Consider the following 19,668-nt stretch of genomic DNA (forward strand, 5'->3'; position numbering starts at 1 on the left):
CTCACAAGCTGGACATTTCTTACAATGTTAGTATTCTCAGTTAGTTCTCTTCCCCTCCTCGACATTCTCATTGGCAGGACGCTCTCAGGGTTCTTTGATACTTATCTGGTACCTTGGACTATGGTCTCTCTTTCAAAGGAGGCACTGAGCTTGTTGGATACTCTAATGTTGATTGGGCAGGTGATCAAGATACCAGGCGTTCCACTTCTAGTTACTACTTCACTTTAGATTCCAGCCTCATTTCTTGGAGATCCAAGAAGCAGTCTACAGTTTCCCTTTCTTCCACTGAGGCTGAGTATCGTGCCTATTTGGATACTTGTTGTGAGCTGATATGGTTGATGCAGATGCTGGGTAATGTTGATGTTCTTCCGGACTCTCCCATTCACATTCTTATAGACAGCTAGAGTCACAAAATTCTGTTCAAAGAGTACTCCCTTTGTTTTAGCAATTCTTTATCTTCTAGCGATTTAGTTGCTCTCAAGAAATTTCATCAAGATTTTGTTATTTACTAATTTTGTTTTTACTTGTAAAAAGTTTTACTTAGAATGTTTGTTAAGTGAAGTGAATTCTTTCTCTCAGACTTATTCTAGCTGTTCACTTTCTTCTCTCAAGACGTTATCTTGAAACACTAAGATTTTTTTAAATCGTTTGGTCTCAAGTGTAACCCTACTTTGCCTTTTTTTGTATACAGTTTGGAAGTTTCATAAGAATCCTATAAAGGCCAGGTTCATAGCTGCTTCTTGCAATACATCTCTGACGGATGTTTCTAAATGGCTTAGTCATTGCTTTAAAGCCATTTTACGTAGTGTCCATGACCTTTGGAAAAATCTTCTTAAAGATGTTGACGTGCCTACCTGAAAAGACCCTGTAGGAGTAGTTCCCGTCTTGAAATTCTTAAACTCCTCAGAGCTTGGCTGAAAAGTCGTCTCCTTTATGCTTTCAAACCTTCGACTTCACGATCTTATATACCAAACTAGACTTAGAAGACTTACGTGTAAGATTAGATCCCTTATGACGAAAGTTTTTGCCTATAGATTAGAAAAGGATAGATGCAAGGCTTTATTAGTAGAAAAGTCAGCTTTGCATTTTGATTTTTCTTGGTTAAAAAGTAAAAATCAAGATGTAGATAAGAGAAAGAAGATTTACCAAAATTGTAGATAAAGATGACATTTGTACTTTGTTAGATTTTCTCCTAGATAACCTTTATATATCCTTAAGCAACTCTTTATTTAAGCAAGCAATTGGTATTCCCTTAGAAGACTTACGTGTAAGGATTAGATCCCTTATGACGAAAGTTTTTGCCTATAGATTAGAAAAGGATAGATGCACAGCTTTGTATTTTGATTTTTCTTGGTTAAAAAGTAAAAATCAAGATGTAGATAAGAGAAAGAAGATTCACCAAAATTGTAGACAAAGATGACATTTGTACTTGGTTAGATTTTCTCCTAGATAACCTTTATATATCCTTAGGCGACTCTTTATTTAAGCAAGCAATTGGTATTCCCATGGGTATCAATTGTGCGGTCTTTCTTGCTAATTTTTATCTTTTTACTTATGAGTTTGATTTTATGAAACGCCTTATTTTTGCTAATACTTGTCATGTCTTTCTTCACAAACTTTGTAATGTGAGATGTTTTGTAGATGACCTCTTTGTTCCCGACATTCCTTCCTTTCAAGAGTTTTTGTATATCAGTTCAAATTCCTTAGGTGGAGGGATCTATCCCAAGGAATTTTGCGAACTTAACCGCACCTCGAATAGCAATAGTTGTGCTTTTTTAGACCTTAAGATCACTCAATCATCTTCAGGCTTCATAGTAGATATTTATGACAAACGCTTACAACTTGAATATGCTAACTTAAAGATCATTCGGATGCCACACTTTTCTTTCAATATTTTTGATACAGCTAAGTATGGTGTTATCTGCTTTCAACTTTTTAGATTCTCTCATCTTTGCTCTACTAAATTTGCCTTTATCTCTCAATCATGCCATCTTATTTTGGTGCTTATGGAAAAAGGTTATAGTTTCAATAAGATTTTGAAAAAGGTTCGTTCTTTCATGAATCGTAGTAAGTTTATCTTTGGTATTTCAGCTTTTGGAATGTTTAAAATGATAAGGAGTAAGTTTAATAGAAGTGGGGAGTTGAAAAGCCCACTTAATTCATAATTCAATGCTTCTTTTGTAAAAGTGGCTTGTTTTAGCTTAGAGTAGGGTTTGTTGTTTTAACATAGAGTAGGCCTTGTTTAGTCTTTTCCTTCTTGCTCTAGCTTAATATAGACTTAGTTTGGTTCTTTCCTATGTTTTGTGATTGATTGTTGTTATATCTTAGAGCAGACTTTGAGTGCTAGTCTCTATCATGGCTGAGTATGCCCATCACCTTCGGAGAGTGATAGAAACTCAGTTCGTTGGTTTTATAAAGCATGTTCTTTTGGACTAACCTTGTACAAAGCTGCACCTACTCTTGGGCACTGATGACGTGAGTAGGGATGTCATAGCTTATTGTCCACGCTATGCATGATGAACCTACACTTCATGTTCGGACAGACATTGGAGTTAATGGTTGCACTTTTGAGTTGAAGTCTTTCTTAAAGTTTAGCTTAATGTTTGGTTCTAGCTCTTAGTGCTTTAGGTCTAGAGTTTACAGTTCTTTGTTTTGCTATTTTGTTTTTGTTTTTGTTTTTTTGGTTTTTTGTGTTTTGGTTTTTTTTTTTTTTGGGGGTTAATGTCTTAATTAAAAAGTCTTCGTTTGATATTATCTTTTGATTTCCTCTCCTTAGTACTAGGTTTGTTAGTTTATTTATTTTTGATCTTTCAAATGCTTTGTTTTTGTCTTTGTTCTTCTTCACTATTATTTCTTTCTCAAATCTCTCAATTCGTAAGTTTAGATTTTTCTAACCTTATGAAGGTATATATATTGGTACATACTTCCATCTTTTCATGGCAGGACCGAGCATTGGGGTTCATTTTCACTTTGTTTGTGAGCTGGTCGTTGAAGTGCCTTGTGCACTTCCTTTACACAATAAATAAATTAATCTCCTACACATCTATGGTGTGGTAACCATGGAATATAAATTTCCATCTATGGCATGCTAACCATGGAATATAAATTGCCATTATAAGTATAACGTCCCACGAAAGCCAAAACACAGCATTCAAATATGAAAATTGGCACATTGCCATAAATACTTTGCACAACACCACGATCGGCACCTTGCTCACCATGCTCAGACTGCCATCCATTATGCAACACCTCAATTGGTACTCTTGCACTGCTCAATACCTATTACTCACAAGTATCAATCACATTGGTTAGAACAATTAATTGGACTCCTCAACAATTAATCCCAACATGATTACGTTCATAGGTACAAACACATAACACCAATAACACACTAGCTCAGTATTTAACACTGTAAATCACCCGCAATATCAATAACATTAGCATTGCCAGGGGCCGGGTGGAGCGGTCCCCCGACATCTAGCCGCGGGGCCTCCATCCACAATCCAAGCTTCATGAAACGCCTCCATCGGCCCGTCGAGCGCGTCTCGCACGTTTTCCTTGCGGGTCTCACCGATCACTTGCCTTGATGCTCGGCCCGGCTCCCACGGCCTAGGCTCGGGACTTGCCTTCCATCCATGATCTGCCGGCCTGGCCACGTCTGCCCGTCAGCACGGCACGACTCGCCGGTCCGCCGTTTTCACTGTCTTCGGTCCTGTTTCCACGTTCGGCCCAATTGCCGTTAAGGTGGAAAGGGCAACCCCCGGGGGCACTCGGCACCTAAGAACCTCACTCGCATCCCGGGAGGCCTAACATGCCTACCCGGTGTGTGAGTGCGTTCCTAGGTGTGCCTACCATGGGTCTGTGCTTTGCCTTTCCTTGCATCTCCTCCCCATATAGATGCAACTTCTTCGGCACAGGCTAGCATATCCCCAAGGCAGCAAGGGGCCTTGGATAGTATTCCCACCTCACAAGCATGACCCCAACTGCATATACCAATAATAACACTAGCTTGCAAGTATTAATGTTAGTATCACCCATGATACCAACTACACTGCATGGTAGAGCTGTATCTCAGGCATCCTTGATTAACCATAGAGTGGAATATCTGACAAGGAAAGAGGGGAACTCTTTGTGGAAAAACTGTTGGGTGTTGGACTCACACACTCACACACACAAACCTGCACATTAGGGTTAGGTGCAGGGTAGAGAAGCTCACACACAGAAATGAGAGAGAGAGAGAGAGAGAGAGAGCCAAAAGTCCCTGTAGTGGAAGTGTGAACTTGTACAAGGTAGCAGATCACTCTCTGTATGAGAGAGAGCCCAAAGCTTTGCGGAAAGCTTCAAACTTTTCTCGAGGTAAAGCCTTTGTGAATAGATCTGCAACATTATCCTGTGTAGGGCAATAAGATAAACTGATCTCCCCTGCATGTAGCCTCTCTCTGACATAGTGATAATGAATCTCTATGTGCTTGGTACGTGCATGAAATACTGGATTTCGTGCCACGGCCATAGCACTCTGACTATTAGTGAGAATGGTGGTGGGTGTCTGCTGACACTCACGAAGATCAGCCAACAGTCTCCTCAACCATACACAATCTACTGTAGCTGTAAAGACTGTCCTGTACTCAGCCTCACAAGTAGATGTAGCAACAGTGGGTTGCTTTTTACTCAACCAAGATATGCATGAATTGCCAAGAAAAAAACAATTTCCACTGGTGGATTGCCTGGTATCATAATCACCAGCCCAATCTGAATCACTGTATGCATAAAGCTGCAAGCTGCCTCCCCTGGGATAGAACAAACCAAGATCCAGGGTACCCTTAAGATAGCGAAAAATGCGTTTGACTGCTTGCCAATGCTTTGTGCCTGGGCTGTGCATGAATTTGCTCAACAAAAGACACTCCAAAAGATATGTCTGGCCTCGTGTTACACAAGTAAATGAGGCATCCCACTGCCTGGCTGTAAATGCCGGCCTCAAAAGGCTTTCCAATATCATGCATAGTAAGCCGTACACCTGGTTCTACCGGAGTAGAAATGGGCTTACATTCATCCATGTGAAACCTTTTTAGCAAACTTTTTATGTACTTCGTTTGCTGCATAACAATGCCATCATCTGTATGCATAAACTGTATGCCGAGATAGTAGTGTAAAGGCCCCAAATCTGACATATCAAATTCAGCTTTCAAATCAGTTTTGAAATCTGAAATTTGTGCTTTGCTTGTACCTGTAATGAGCATGTCATCTACATACAAGATGACTATGAGAATATCGGCATCGGTTTTCTTCACATACAATGTGCTTTCAGCTGGACTATTCTCATAACCTTGGCTGGTTAGATGAGCATGTATTTTATCATACCAGGCTCTTGGAGCTTGCTTTAACCCATACAATGCTTTGTGTAACCTGCATACTTTATGTTCCTCACCAGGAACTACAAAACCAATGGCTGATTTACATATACTTCCTCCTGTAAATCCCCATTTAAGAATGCAGTTTTGATATCCAATTGATGCACTTTCCATCCTTTATGGGCAGCCAATGCAATCACTGATCTTATTGTGGTCATTCTCGAAGTAGGAGCAAAAGTCTCTTCATAATCTATTCCCTTTTTCTAGGAGTAGCCTTTAGCCACAAGTCTTGCTTTGTACCTGTCAATAGTACCATCAGACTTTCTTTTGACTTTGTACACCCACTTTGTTCCAATTACATGCTTGCCTTTAGGCAATTCCACAAGATCCCATGTATTGTTCTTCATGATAGAAGAAATTTCAGCTTGCATAGCTTGCAACCAATGCTCATTCTCATGTGCTTCTTCATAAGAAGAAGGCTCTTCTGAATCAAAGAGACCACCCATTGCGAATGCAGACTCCCCACGATGTACATTCAAAGCATGGCTGGAACTAGCCCTTGTTCTACCTGAGTGGAGCTGCAAGTTTGCTTTCTTGCAAAGTTTTCAGCAACCATCTTGGCACTGACTTGGCTGTGTCTATGGCTGTTTGCTCTTCCTTGACAAGATCTTCCACTTCTTCCATAGAAGGGGGCTGAATGGCTGGCTGTTCCACATGTTCTACATGTGGATTTTCTTGTGTAGGGGCTGGCTGATCTGAATCCCCCCTAATTGCAATGGGTAAAAGTCCATCAAACATGTCCTGTATGCTTGTATGATTGCTTTTATACAAGCTGTACATGGGCTGTTCTGAATTTTCAGCAAATACCACATCTCTACTGACAAAAATCCTTCGTGTAGTTGGATTATAAAGACGGTATCCTTTGCTCTCATTGCTATAGCCCACAAAAATGCATTTAATTGCTTTGTCATCTAGCGTTGTTCGGAGTTGTTCTGGCACATGTGCATATGCCAAACACCCAAATGTACGCATATAATCCACTGTTGGCTTTCGGCTATACCAAGCCTCAAATGGTGTTATGGTTTTCAAAGCTTTTGTTGGACACATGAGTTGCACACATTATAGCTTCCATCCAAAATTTGTGAGGCAACTTTTGTGCTTTCACCATGCATCTTGCCATCTCCATGAGAGATCTATTTTTCCTTTCAGCTACACCATTCTGTTGCGGTGTATAAGGCACAGTACATTGGTGTTTGATGCCCTTTTGAAGCATATAATCCTTGAATGCATTTGACATGTATTCTCCACCTCTATCCGAGCGGAGTGTTTGGACTTTACATCCACACATATTTTCAGCCATTGCTACAAAGTGTGGAAAGCATGTAAACACATCTGCTTTCGCTTTCAAAGGGTAAGCCCAAGCAAACCTGGAGTAGTCATCAATGAATGTGACGAAGTAAAGATGCCCCCCTATGGATGGTGTCCGCATTGGACCACATACATCACTATGTATGAGCTGTAATTTACTTTCAGCTCTAACAGCTCCATCTTTGGGGAATGGTTTCCTTTGCATCTTTCCCAAAATACACCCCTCACATACATGTCTTGGTGGAGACTCGAGGCGGTATATTATCAACCATATGATGCTTCTGCAAAAGCATCAAACTCTGAAAATTTACATGCCCAAAACGAGCATGCCATAGCTCTGCATCATGCATAGGAGGAGTGTGGGCAGCCACTGTATTTGCATCATAAGTGCACTTGTTATAGCTGTCCAGCTTATACAAGCCTTTGTATCGTGTTCCAGAAGTGACTATTTCATAACCCTTTGATGGGTCTTTTACCAAACACTTCCCGTCTTCAAATTCAACCTTTAAACCTTGGTCGTTTATGGCTGAGACGGAGAGCAGATTTTTCTTTATTTCTGGAACATACAATACATTTTTCATACATATATTGGCACCATTGGCTGCAATAAGTATGACATTACCAATTCCCTTTACTGGATATGTGGTATGATCTGCACATGATACAGTGCGGCCATTTGAAGCATAAACCAAGTGCTGAAATACATCTTTGCATGAAATGATGTGGCTCGAAGCACCACTATCAAAATACCATGATGCATTCTGTCTGTCAGATGCAATGCAAGACATATCAGTGTCTGAAGCACTTGGTGTGTCACTAGTGCATGTGACCAAAAAAGTGTACTCTTCCTAGATTACATTAGCTGATTGCTGTGCTTTGTCATCCGAAGAGTCTGCTACTGCATTGCCTGCTTCTTTCCTTTTCTCTTTTGCAATCCGCTTCCTACATTCACTGATGTAGTGTCCAGGCTTATGGCAGTAGTGACATTTGCCCTTCTTTTTGGGCTTGTTTGCATCCCCTTTGTCAGACTTTTCACCACTAGAAGAGGGTTGTCCATGACCAGCCTTGCTAGACTGTTGTCCCCCATGCCTAAAGCTCTTTGCTTTACCCTTATCCTTGGCTGTAAATGCCTTTTCTCCACCACGGTTGCTCGATAAGTTTGCTCTTGTTTGCTCTTCCTGCAAGAGTAAACCCACGAGCTCTTCAAAAGTGACGGGATCACCACCTCCTCTCATTGAAAGGTTGAGAGAGGTGTGAAAGCCCAAGTAGGAAGGCGGTAAAGAATGAAGAGTGTTGGTGACCATCTGTCTGTCTGGGATAACCTCATCAATGTTGAGCAATTGTTCCTGCAAATCTTTCACTTTGGTGAGATGATCTGCCATAGAGTCACCCTCATCCATAGAAAGAAGATCCAATTGCCTCTTCAAGTAGGCAACTCTTGCCTCGTTGCGTACCTGATACATTGTTTCCAATGTGTCCCATGCAAGCTTCGATGTCTTGCATGAACGAATGTGCGGAATAATAGTCCTTTTCACTGAAAGGGCTATCAATGACATGGCCTGTGCATCTCTAGAGTCCCATCTCTTCTGCTCTTGTGTGGGAGCAGGATCTACATCAGGAGCTCTTTGAGCACCTCCCCTTTGAGGCGTGGCTGGCTGTATGGTAAGTGGGCGTGTGTTATCACCACACACGATGCCCCAAAGCCCTTTGGCTACCAGCAAATTACGGATCATGAAACTCCAGAGGGAGTAGTTAGATCCATCGAGTTTGTCCTCCTGGGTGAGCACACCAAATACATCTGTAGCATTCTGTGCCATGTCAACAAAATATATCTGCAAGTAAACCAAGCACCAATGTGCACTGCCAGGCAACCAAATGTCCTGTGCAAATGTATGCCTGCAAACCAAAGCAAGTGTAAACCTGCACCAAATTGTCCAATTACACACAATGTGTATACATACGCGACAAATCGCAGCTGATGCCCAATTACATGCTCCAATCAGAAAATCCCCAATTTTTATGCACTCCAATCGTTTCAATGTGCATCTAATTGGCCAATTTTCACAAAAGCCCCAAATTTCTGCAAGTGAAAGAGGTTCAATTTGCTGATTTTGACCTCAATTTTGAAAACCCCCAAATTTTTGCAAATAAGAGAGGTTCAATTTGCTGATTTTGACCTCAATTTCAAAAACCCCCAAATTGCAGGCAAAGCAAAATGCCCAATTTTTTCAATTTGTCTTGAAATTGGTAAATTTTCCAAATTGGACCTGCAATTTTCCTGTGAATTTGATTTGCACAGAAGTGTCTGCTAAATCTGCATATGACCTGCACTGGAATGGCTGCAAATTTTGTATTTGGGTTTGATCCAAAATGTGTACAGAGAAATACCTTCCTGCAAGGGCAGCAGGCTTGGAGTAGACAGTCGAATAGAGGGAGCCAGCAGGCTGGCCAAGTCGTTGCAGTTGGAGAACACACGGAGTTGCAGGCTGGTGTATGCACGTGGCAGCTGGCGGAGGCGTGCAGAGCTGCAGATGTCGTGAGATCTGCAGAGCTGCAGACGGGTGCACACAGGTGACGAGGCGTGCAAAGGACAGCAAGGCGGGGAGGCGTGCTCTGGGCGGTGGCGGACCAGCAGAGGCAGGCGCTGGGCATTGGAGTCGGACAAGCCAGAGGCGAGCGCTGGAGTTGCTAGCGACGAGGCAGGCAGAGGCGGCAGCGGTGGGCTTGCACAGAGGGCGCTACGCGGAGGTCGGACGCGCCGGCTCGAACGGAGCAGGATTACGCGGGCGCCGTGGGAACGGAACAGCAACGGGCGACTGGAACGGAACCGATGGGCGACGCCGGGCGTGGTCGGCCGGAACTGGCGGGTGGGTCGGGACGGCCCGTCTGTGAGCGGCCGGACAGGAGCGACGCCCGATGCTGGGGTATACCCACCGGCTGCAAAGGTGCTACCGCCCGCGAGGTTGGGCAGAGGTGTTGGGTTCCCCACTAGTGCCGCCCGTTTCTGGCGGCCGGACGGTGGAGCAGCGAACGGACCTGCTGGACGGACGTCGACGGAAAAACACAGCATCAACGGAAAAACGCAAGCGACGGACGGAAAGCCAGATATTGACAGAATTTCGCAAGATTTCTTCCAGCTGCAGATTTCGAGGGCCAGCTCCTATTTCCCAGCTCTGATACCAAATGTTGGGTGTTGGACTCACACTCACACACACAAACCTGCACATTAGGGTTAGGTGCAGGGTAGAGAAGCTCACACACAGAAATGAGAGAGAAAGAAAGAAAGAAAGAAAGAAAGTTATATTAACGTCCACGGGAGGCCGAATCCGACCTATGGGACAGATCAGGTACATCCATTTACATTCCACTCTGGGTATCGATGCCAAAGAGGCATAAAACTGAAAAAAATTAACTCAAAATGAACTCTTAAGACTCTTAAGAGTTTAAATTACAATGGGTTCTATTGCATCTAGTTCGAAATTGAGGTTCAAAATAAAAATAGCTATATTTCATCCATGGATGGATTTGCTCTTGAGGGGGGTGGGGTACGGAATTCTTTAATGATTGCTTGTCCTCCTCTGTATACTGCCCATTTGCCATTCTTTCTTGCTTCTTTAACTTTATTCAGCTCTGCCGATCTGTTCTTGAGTTGTAGCGGGGTGAGTTCATCAGCTATCCATACCTTTGTCCCTTGGAGAGACCTTGTTTGCTTCATCACTGCTATTTTCTCATTGTTGTCCATATAGGAGACTTTTGCCTGTGTACCCTTTACTATAAGTGAGATAGGGTCTCCTAAGTCCATGAAGGGGACTACTTTGCTCAATTGTACTGTAAGTACATCTGTATCTAATATGTAGTCTTCTCGAAGCTCTTGAGCTATGTCTGCCCTATCCCAGCCTTGAGGAAGACCACCGACTCTGATGACCTTTTTGTTACTTTCCATTCGTTCCTTTTCTTTGACCGCTGATATGACTTCTTTAACAAAATCTTGTGAGTTAACTGAATTTACCTTTGAAACATGGTTTGTCGTTTCTGTTTGTAGTGTTGTAGGTATGGGTTCTTCTCGTGCTTCCTCTTGCTTCGTCTTCATGGCTTGCACTTGCACTTTCAGTTCGTTGATTTGTTCATCTTTCTTAATCGTCTCGTGTTTTAGTGCTGCTAATTCTCCCTGGAGTTTCTTCAGTTCTTGCATGAGGTAGGCTTCCCATGGTGTCGGCTTGCTCACGGGTGGAGGAATGGGCGGTAATCGTGAAGCGGTGACTGAGGCAAAAGACTTCTTACTTTCCATGTGTTGCTGCTGATAAAGGAGAGGGCTGTTGGTGGAACGAGTCCCCCCTCAAGGGTACCCTCTCCCCTTTGGGGGAGACGCAGAAAATGCGACCTACAAGATGCTCAGCTACAGGTGCAGGGGAGAGTTATGTTGTTGCCTTGGGGGCCTGAGCAAGGGTGGGTGGGGAAAGAGAGAGAGAGAGAGAGAGCCAAAAGTGTGGTATCCACAAAATGCAAGTCAACCCTTGCATGTGTGCCACATCCATATAATATAGAAGTACAAAATATTATATGTTAGAGTGTCCTTTCACACTTGATGTCCAAGGGGGAAAACCACATGGGAAAAAGTGCCCTTGGTTAAGCCCTGTTCACACATAGCACTACCATAAGTGAGCATATGCCTACAAAAACCCTAATTTTTGGTCAGTCTCAGTTGAGACAGTCCATCAGTTGTACTCATTTTCTTGCAAAAATTTGAGTAAATACCTAATCGGGTGTATTGTGTATGCTATCTACTTCTCGTTCCAAATCAGCAAATCAATGCTGGGCTTGCATAAGCTCCCTTATGCCGGTTGGGCCAAATGGAGGTGGTGGTTAGTTGGCTTAAACAGTGCAGCATCCCTCATGATGTGCCCCTAGCCACCGTTGCTTGCAAATATGCTTGCTTTTGGGGACAGCCTGCAGCTTTTGCTCAGCACTTGAATTGGACTTGTGACGGTCCTTTGCACAACGCACATTTCTTTCGTGGTCTTAGCTGCATGGTCCCTATGTAAGCTTTAAAAAAAGGCTGTGATTGTTGTGTGAATCAACAGTCATCAAACCACACCACATGAGAATCCTTTGGACTGACGATTACTTGTTCTAAAACCAACAATTCCAAGGGAGGGGTTTCTTGGGATTGACTATCCAAATTAAAGATGAGCAGCATTTTACTTTTGGCACTTGCTATTGAGAAGCTAAAGAAGTCATGTCTCTCGTTGTCTAATGAGCGGAGGAGATATAGAGTTTTGGAGGAGATGGTTAACTGTAGGTGCAATTTTACACAAGGGACTGAGCCATCACACACCTTAGCCCCCTTAGAAAACCTAGGGTGCATGCAATATGTAAACATTGAGAGGAGCTTGTTTTGGAGGAGAGGGTGAACCATAGGTGCATATATAGTTGAGGGGTATGGGTCCTAGTTGGAGGCACTTTTGGAACCTAGGGTAAATCGCAATTTGCCCATATTCTCCCCTGCTGGATGAGCAAACAACACCCCCCCCCCCCCCCACACACACACAAATAAATAAATAAAAAAAATAAAATCCTTCTTCTCTTCTTCTATGGCGGCCAACATAATTTAAAACCCTTTGTGTAGCACCAACATAATTCAAAACCCCTATTTGTATCAAAAAGTAGATAATAAACTTTGCTTTCCCACAATGCAAAAAAGGAGACCCATTAATGGAACCGGGCTATGGACCATAATGCAGTAATTCTTTCGATTAAATACCTGGACTTTATGACACACACACAAACACTCCCTCTCTCAACACCAGATTGGCCCCGAAGTCCGGCGCCCCTTTCGGTATTTATTTATCAATTAATTCAAGGGAAATTACAAGGGTATGGTATCTGTAGTTACAAGAGCAATTCACAGCCATGGAAATCATGGATCTAGATATAGGCTAGCCTATGGAGGCTCAAACATAATGCTAAACATGATTATAAACAAATGACAAAGAGCAATACAAAGCAACACAAGATGCACTTACTTGACCAAGAGATTGTGTACTTGAGAATGAGTTGTTGTAATACATTACATTGAAATGACCCTTTATATAGGTCCAAGTACCATATGGGCTTTGCCTTTGCATGTGGGATAACTCCTAGCCTTCACCACATTCATCCACATCCCTTTGACCTTGTCTATGATATGACATAGATCACTTTTTCTAACACCCTTCCTTGATCATGGCATATCATAATGCCCTTCCTTGCTTCTAACATTACATGAAAGAAAAAGCTTAACTCATAAGGAGTATAGCTCTACAGTACATAAAAGAAATTAGCATTGCTCATAGGGAGCATAGCTTCTACATTGCGAAATGAAAATAGCATGACATGAAAACATTCCTACATGAAAACATTCCTCTCCCATACCCCATCATCATCATAGCATCATCATCATCATATCCATGGGCATCATCATCATTTGTTGGTCATGGAGACCCAACTCCCCATCAATCTTCCCTTGAGGGCTACCTGGCCTACTGAGAGATATTGTGGGCATCATAATAACACATAACCTACATCATCGGTGGTTAGAGGTGTCCATACATAAACATTTGGGTAAGAGAGGGCATAATTCATTCGTCATTATGACATGTGAGCCATGACATAATAATCAACATAGACAGCATCTTGTTCATCTTCATTGATATCTTCGTCTTTGTCTTCATCCATTTTTGCATCTCTGTCTGCATCTTTATCTGCATCTTCATTTTGCATAGCATCTTCTTCGTCCTGACATTGCACATAGACTGGACGTACGTGCATTCCCATCCTTGAGGCATCTTCGTAATGCATGTGGGCATTCCATTGTGGCATCCACATAGTACAGAGAATTTTCCAAAAAAAGGTAAAAGATACGCTCTTTTCTTAAGTACCATATGAACAACCTCTTATAGGTTTTTTCAAACCTTAGTCTCAAAATAAAGAATAAAAATCTTTTATTTCAAATGAGAAAAACGGCTCCACCGGCACCGCCCGTTTATTGCTGCGCTGATTTCGGATTTGTCAGGAGCTCCACGTTGCCGATTCTGGATCTGGTCAACTGCATCGCCTGCTTCTCTTCAAGCACTCCCTCTTCCGGCTGTTGTGTAATCTTCTAAGATGTGATGGGTGTTGATCATCACTCGCCTCGCTGCTCATGGTGGCTGGAGCCTACTATGCGCATTGTGAATGAGCTCTTTCTCTCCTCTCGTACGTTCTTTTTGCGCACAGCTCTATTGCACGGGCTATCAAGCCTTTTATCAGGGCTTTGATAATAAGCCTTAAACAAAGGCTATCATAAGCCTTATATTAAGGCTTTGATAATCCTTGTAGCTTAAAAGGTTGAGGCTTACACGGTGGAGCTATACGTACAGGAAATGGGCGGCTGTAGAGATGGTGCTGTGACTTGTGAAGAGGTGCGGTAGATGGTACGGGCAGGTGTAGCACACACCCTAAAAATCTAGAATTTTGAGAAACCCTAATGATGCAAAGACTAATGCAATAATTTTGCTATTCCTTCTTCTCAATGGCACTTCCTTTTGCGGGCACCATATTGAAAAGAAATGGCAAAACAACTAAACTAAGCTAAACCATAGCGTGCCAGGCTCTGATACCATGTTGGAAATCATGGATCTAGATATAGGCTAGCCTATGGAGGCTCAAACATAATTCTAAACATGATTATAAACAAATGACAAAGAGCAATACAAAGCAACACAAGATGCACTTACTTGACCAAGAGATTGTGTACTTGAGAATGAGTTGTTGTAATACATTACATTGAAATGACCCTTTATATAGGTCCAAGTACCATATGGGCTTTGCCTTTGCATGTGGGATAACTCCTAGCCTTCACCACATTCATCCACATCCCTTTGACCTTGTCTATGATATGACATAGATCACTTTTTCTAACAGAAACCCCTGTTTTAAGGAAATTTCGGCAGCATTTCGGCACATAAACCTTCCGTGAACAAAATCCCAAGTCCCTGGTCCTCTTCCTTGGCCTTCTACCACTCAAATAAGCGAATTTCAGCTTGCTGTATTTTCTGTACAGACCTGTTTTCAGCTCTGTACAACCACCACACTGTCCTAGTAGACCCTAGCAAGGTCCCTTTGCAATCTGGCATCAACTGGGCCTTGGAACAGCCCCTGAACAGTTCAAAAACAGCACTGATTTAGTGCTAAATTGGACACCTGCGTGGTGAGGTAACTACCCTCACCTGTTCCTGCTTTGGAGCAGCAGTTAGCTGCTCCTGTTCCTGTCAAAGGAGGCTCTTTCCTCAGCCAAAAAGCATATTTCCCACACAACTGTACATAATTCATGAGAGTAGCCCACTAGAGGGGCATTTCCATAGCTGAATATAGGTTAACAGAGGTTGTGGGGAGCAAGCTCAACCCTCAGTGCATAGAGAACAGGGAAGGGGAAGCTCCAATAGCTCTTAACCTGCAACAATCCACCTGCTTTCCACAAAAATGAGCCCAGGGGGAAGATAAGCAAGCGCCCAATTTCCTGTACTTAGAAACTGGCCTAAAAGCTGCCACATGGCAGTCATGCAGCTCATTTCCCGTTCCAGCCTTCTGGTCTAAAAATCTCCCAATCTGCTAACATTTTGACATCAGTCCTTTGGTGATTATTGATCCTTGCAACATTCCGGAGAGATTGACGCGAAGAGATTTCAAATCTGATGACTGTCCAAAAATAGCAGATTCCCTAAATTTTAGGAGATATGCCCAAAGCATTCCTTCAGGTCATCTGACCAACATTCTCTTTCGTGACCACATCAGAAAACGTAATGTGGTGGTCATGACACAGTGACTTTTTCATTTCATGGATATTCACAAATGTGTATCTACATTTATGGCCAGGCACACTGTCTTGGACCATTCTCAGTGGCCAAGTACGTTGGCACTTGTTCCTGTGCCCTCTCAACTGCATGCTGAGATGATTCAGCCTGGAATCCCTTGTCCTTGACTGCAAATATCTCTTCATCTTGGGATTCTTCACCAGCTGTTCAAAGGTACCAACCATGCGCAGGAGCTGCGCATGAAATAAATCCTCTTGTTCCTGTTCTCCTACTGACATGGCTGGTTGTGACACTGGCTGTGTCCGCTCAGATGCTGACACTCTGGCACTTGTCATCTCTCTACGGTGTCGGCGGGTAGAAGAGGAACTCTCTTCTGCTGGGAGCTTTCCTTTTCCCTTATCTGCCATGCTGTCTACTGAGCCCTCAAAGGAATCCTGTATCCAAAGAAAGATCTTGTAATCTCTCTCACCTGTAATCAGCTGTACCTCTCTGTGTGTGTCTCTTGTTCACCCAATCCAATCCGTGTCCGGGCTCTTGCAGAAAAGAGGACCCTATCCCGGCAATGGAACCATGGAACCGGGCTATGGACACATAACACAGTAATTCTTTCAATTAAATACCTGGACTTTATGACACACACACAAACAGAATCCTCGCTCCTTGCTCAACACCAAATTGGTCCCGAAGTCCCGGCACCCCTTTCGGTATTTATTTATCAATGAATTCAAGGGAAATTACAAGGGTATGGTATCTGTAGTTACAAGAGCAATTCACAGCCAAGAAACCCCTGTTTTAAGGAAATTTCGGCAGCATTTCGGTACATAAACCTTCCGTGAACAAAATCCCAAGTCCCTGGTCCTCTTCCTTGGCCTTCTACCACTCAAATAAGCCCAAAACAGTGAATTTCAGCTTGCTGTATTTTCTGTACAGACCTGTTTTCAGCTCTGTACAACCACCACACTGTCTTGGTAGACCCTAGCAAGGTCCCTCTGCAATCTGGCATCAAGTGGGCCTTGGAACAGCCCTTGAACAGTTCAAAAACAGCACTGACTTAGTGCTGAATTGGACACCTGCGTGGTGAGGTAACTACCCTCACCTGTTCCTGCTTTGGAGCAGCAGTTAGCTGCTCCTGTTCCTGTCAAAGGAGGCTCTTTCCTCAGCCAAAAAGCATATTCCCCACTCAACTGTACATAATTCATGAGAGTAGCCCACTAGAGGGGCATTTCCATAGCTGAATATAGGTTAAGAGAGGCTGTGGGGAGCAAGCTCAACCCTCAGTGCATAGAGAATAGGGAAGGGGAAGCTCCAATAGCTGTTGGCCTAAAAGCTGCCACATGGCAGTCATGCAGCTCATATCCCGTTCCAGCCTTCCGGTCTAAAAATCTCCCAATCTGCTAACATTTTGACATTAGTCCTTTGGTGATTATTGATCCTTGCAACGTTCCGGAGAGATTGACGCGAAGAGATTTCAAATCTGATGACTGTCCAAAAATAGCAGTTTTCCCTAAATTTTAGGAGATATGCCCAAAGCATTCCTTTAGGTCATCTGACCAACATTCTCTTTCGTGACCACATCAGAAAACATAATGTGGTCATGACACAGTGACTTTTTCATTTCATGGATATTCACAAATGTGTATCTACATTTATGGCCAGGCACATTGTCTTGCACCATTCTCAATGCCCAAGTACAATGTCCTGGTCCACTGTTCGTCAAGTCTTCAGTGCCCAATCTTCTGGGATTTCAGGGTCCCAAGGCTCAAGTAAACCATCAGTCGCACGAAGTCCCAATGGTCCACCTTCTCTGGTCATGCAATGTTGAAGCTTGATCCAAGAGATATCTGAGGGTAGAAATCAACAGCAACTAAAGAACAAAAAGAAAAAGAAAATATATGTATTTACTTAGGTAAATACAAGGAAAGCAACTGCAAAAGTTCACCACCTGGTGACAATTAAACTCTTCCTTTTGGTTTTGTATCAAGAAAGTTACATGCATGCACGTGTGAAGAATTTGTATGTAGTTTCAATGGTGGAACAATTTTTAGCAAGTCGCCATTGACGTGTCCTATTTGTTTACTTGATGCAGTTCGGACATGGCCAATCCAATCCTACATTTCTCCTTGAGGTGGAACACAATGGTACAATGAACCATTATGTACTTCGTAAGAAACCTCCGGGAAAGCTTCTGCAGTCTGCGCATGCCATAGACAGAGAATATCAGGTAGTTTTTTTCAAGATACATCATCAACTAATCATTAATGAGATGCTTTCATGTTGTCTTTCTCATAGTGGCATCCATATCTGCAGGTGCTTGCAGCGTTGGGTGCAAAAACAGATGTTCCAGTGCCCAAGGTCTACTGCATGTGCAATGATCCTAGCATAATTGGTACACCTTTTTATGTGATGGAGTTCATGCGAGGACGTATATTTACTGATCCTGGTTTACTCGTATGCACCTTTACCTTTTTATGCTTTGCAAAACTTCTTTTCTGTTTTGTGAACGTACATTTTTTCTTAGCTTTTCCTCGTGGGTTAAGGACTTGAATCCCGAAGAACGATCAGCTGTATACCATGCTGTTGCAAAAACATTAGCATCCATTCATAGAGCAGATGTTGATGCCATTGGCTTGGGCAAGTATGGACGTAGAGAAAACTATTGCAGAAGGCAGGTAAGGATGTCGGGTTGGTGTTGTCATGGTGCTATGGGATTTATTGTGTGGACAACATTGAAAAACTTCTGCGCTATGGGTTCTTTTTTAGGTTGAAAGGTGGGCTACCCAATATCTAGCATCAACTGGAGAAGGGAAGCCAGACCCCGATCCTGCTATGTTGCATCTCATCTCTTGGTTGAAGGGCCATATCCCTGCAGAAGATTCTCAAAAAGGGTCCAGGACTGGGCTTGTTCACGGAGACTTCCGGATAGATAATCTTGTTTTCCATCCAACTGAGGTGGGTTATCATTTTTACAGTACTTAGGCAAACCTATATAAGTACTGTTTTCAATGTAAGATCACGTGTCTCCCCATATCTCATTTCTGCTCTGTGTGTTTCAGGCTCGTGTCATTGCTGTGTTGGACTGGGAGCTTTCAACCTTGGGTAACCAAATGTCAGATGTTGCTTACAGCTGCATGGTAACTTTCTTTCATTTCATTTTTGCCAGTCTTGATTCGGGCTATCGTCTTTGCAAGGAAGGCTAACCTGTTCACCCGAAACTTGCAGCCTTACATTATTAACAATCATGAAAGTCCAGGACCTGCTTTTTATGGGTTTGATGGAGATGTTCCTGCAGGTGTCCCATCTCAAGAAAATTACCTTGCAGATTACTGTTCTTCTGCAGTAAGTAATATTTTGAAGAGTGCATGCTTCTCATTGCCTGGTTTTGAAAGCTGACCCCGTTTGTTTATCTCTGATTTGATTTCACAGGGGGTGCCATGGCCAGCAGAAACTTGGAAGTTTTATGTAGCTCTCTCGCTGTTTCGTCTAGCTGCCATTTCGGCTGGAGTATACCTACGATATTTGCAAGTGAGTCTTCAATGTTTGGAAATTGGGGCTATATTTTTTGCAGCGGTCTAGTATCTATGGATTTTCTCAAATTGTCCCACAAGTTTTTGTTTCCGGGGTGGTAGATCCTTCTGGTTGTTAATTTTTTCCTTGGCCCGTAGGCACAACATCATGTGCGCCCGCTGAAGGTGATTTTTCTGTGGGTGCTCAAGCCACATGGGGTGCCATCAGGGGAAGCATCAGCTGGGACTTGAACTGAGGATCTCTCAGTCTTGAGTAAGTGCACCTAACTGCTGAGCTACAACTCCCTTGGCAAATTGTCCCACAACTTGCGTGGAGCTTGACCAGAAGACCCTTCCTGGTTGCAATTGTTGGGGCTAGGGTTTGGAGCAGCAGCTATACGCGCACACACAGACACACAATGAGCCGAGTCGTGAGCGGAAGAGAGAGAGAGAGATGCACAACTCAATGTAGAATATGTGATAATGAAATGAGTGCCAAGTGCAAAAGATAAGGACACCCAATAAGTGGATAAGAGGGTGTTCACATGCACAAGGGAAAAAACTTTCTAAAGAGAGAAAACATGCCCTAAGAGATCCCCTGTGGAGTGATGATGTGAA

General features: G+C 43.1%; 2 protein-coding genes across 2 annotated transcripts in view; both read left to right on the forward strand.

Moving 5' to 3' along the window:
- LOC147630780 (putative acyl-CoA dehydrogenase IBR3) overlaps nucleotides 1-19,668 on the forward strand; it is a 38,493-nt gene that overhangs the window by 1,138 nt on the left and 17,687 nt on the right. The window contains exons 2-8 of the mRNA XM_086810763.1: nucleotides 17,634-17,768; nucleotides 17,855-17,995; nucleotides 18,085-18,216; nucleotides 18,308-18,496; nucleotides 18,601-18,678; nucleotides 18,767-18,883; nucleotides 18,971-19,069. Of these exons, the coding sequence (XP_086666889.1) occupies nucleotides 17,634-17,768; nucleotides 17,855-17,995; nucleotides 18,085-18,216; nucleotides 18,308-18,496; nucleotides 18,601-18,678; nucleotides 18,767-18,883; nucleotides 18,971-19,069 (891 nt within the window). The remainder of the gene's footprint in view (nucleotides 1-17,633; nucleotides 17,769-17,854; nucleotides 17,996-18,084; nucleotides 18,217-18,307; nucleotides 18,497-18,600; nucleotides 18,679-18,766; nucleotides 18,884-18,970; nucleotides 19,070-19,668) is intronic.
- LOC147630781 (uncharacterized) lies at nucleotides 1,418-2,165 on the forward strand. The gene has a single exon (XM_086810064.1). The coding sequence runs from the start codon at nucleotides 1,506-1,508 to the stop codon at nucleotides 2,163-2,165; it is 660 nt and encodes a 219-aa protein (XP_086666190.1). The 5' UTR covers nucleotides 1,418-1,505.

This window comes from Cibotium barometz, chromosome 16, assembly GCF_041138505.1.
Source record: "Cibotium barometz isolate CiBa-2024 chromosome 16, ASM4113850v1, whole genome shotgun sequence".
In the NCBI taxonomy this organism is placed as follows: domain Eukaryota; kingdom Viridiplantae; phylum Streptophyta; class Polypodiopsida; order Cyatheales; family Cibotiaceae; genus Cibotium; species Cibotium barometz.

Bases quoted from the DNA above. Each gene is read 5' to 3' on its own strand.
- LOC147630781 (XM_086810064.1), top strand. From the start codon at position 1,506: ATGGGTATCAATTGTGCGGTCTTTCTTGCTAATTTTTATCTTTTTACT.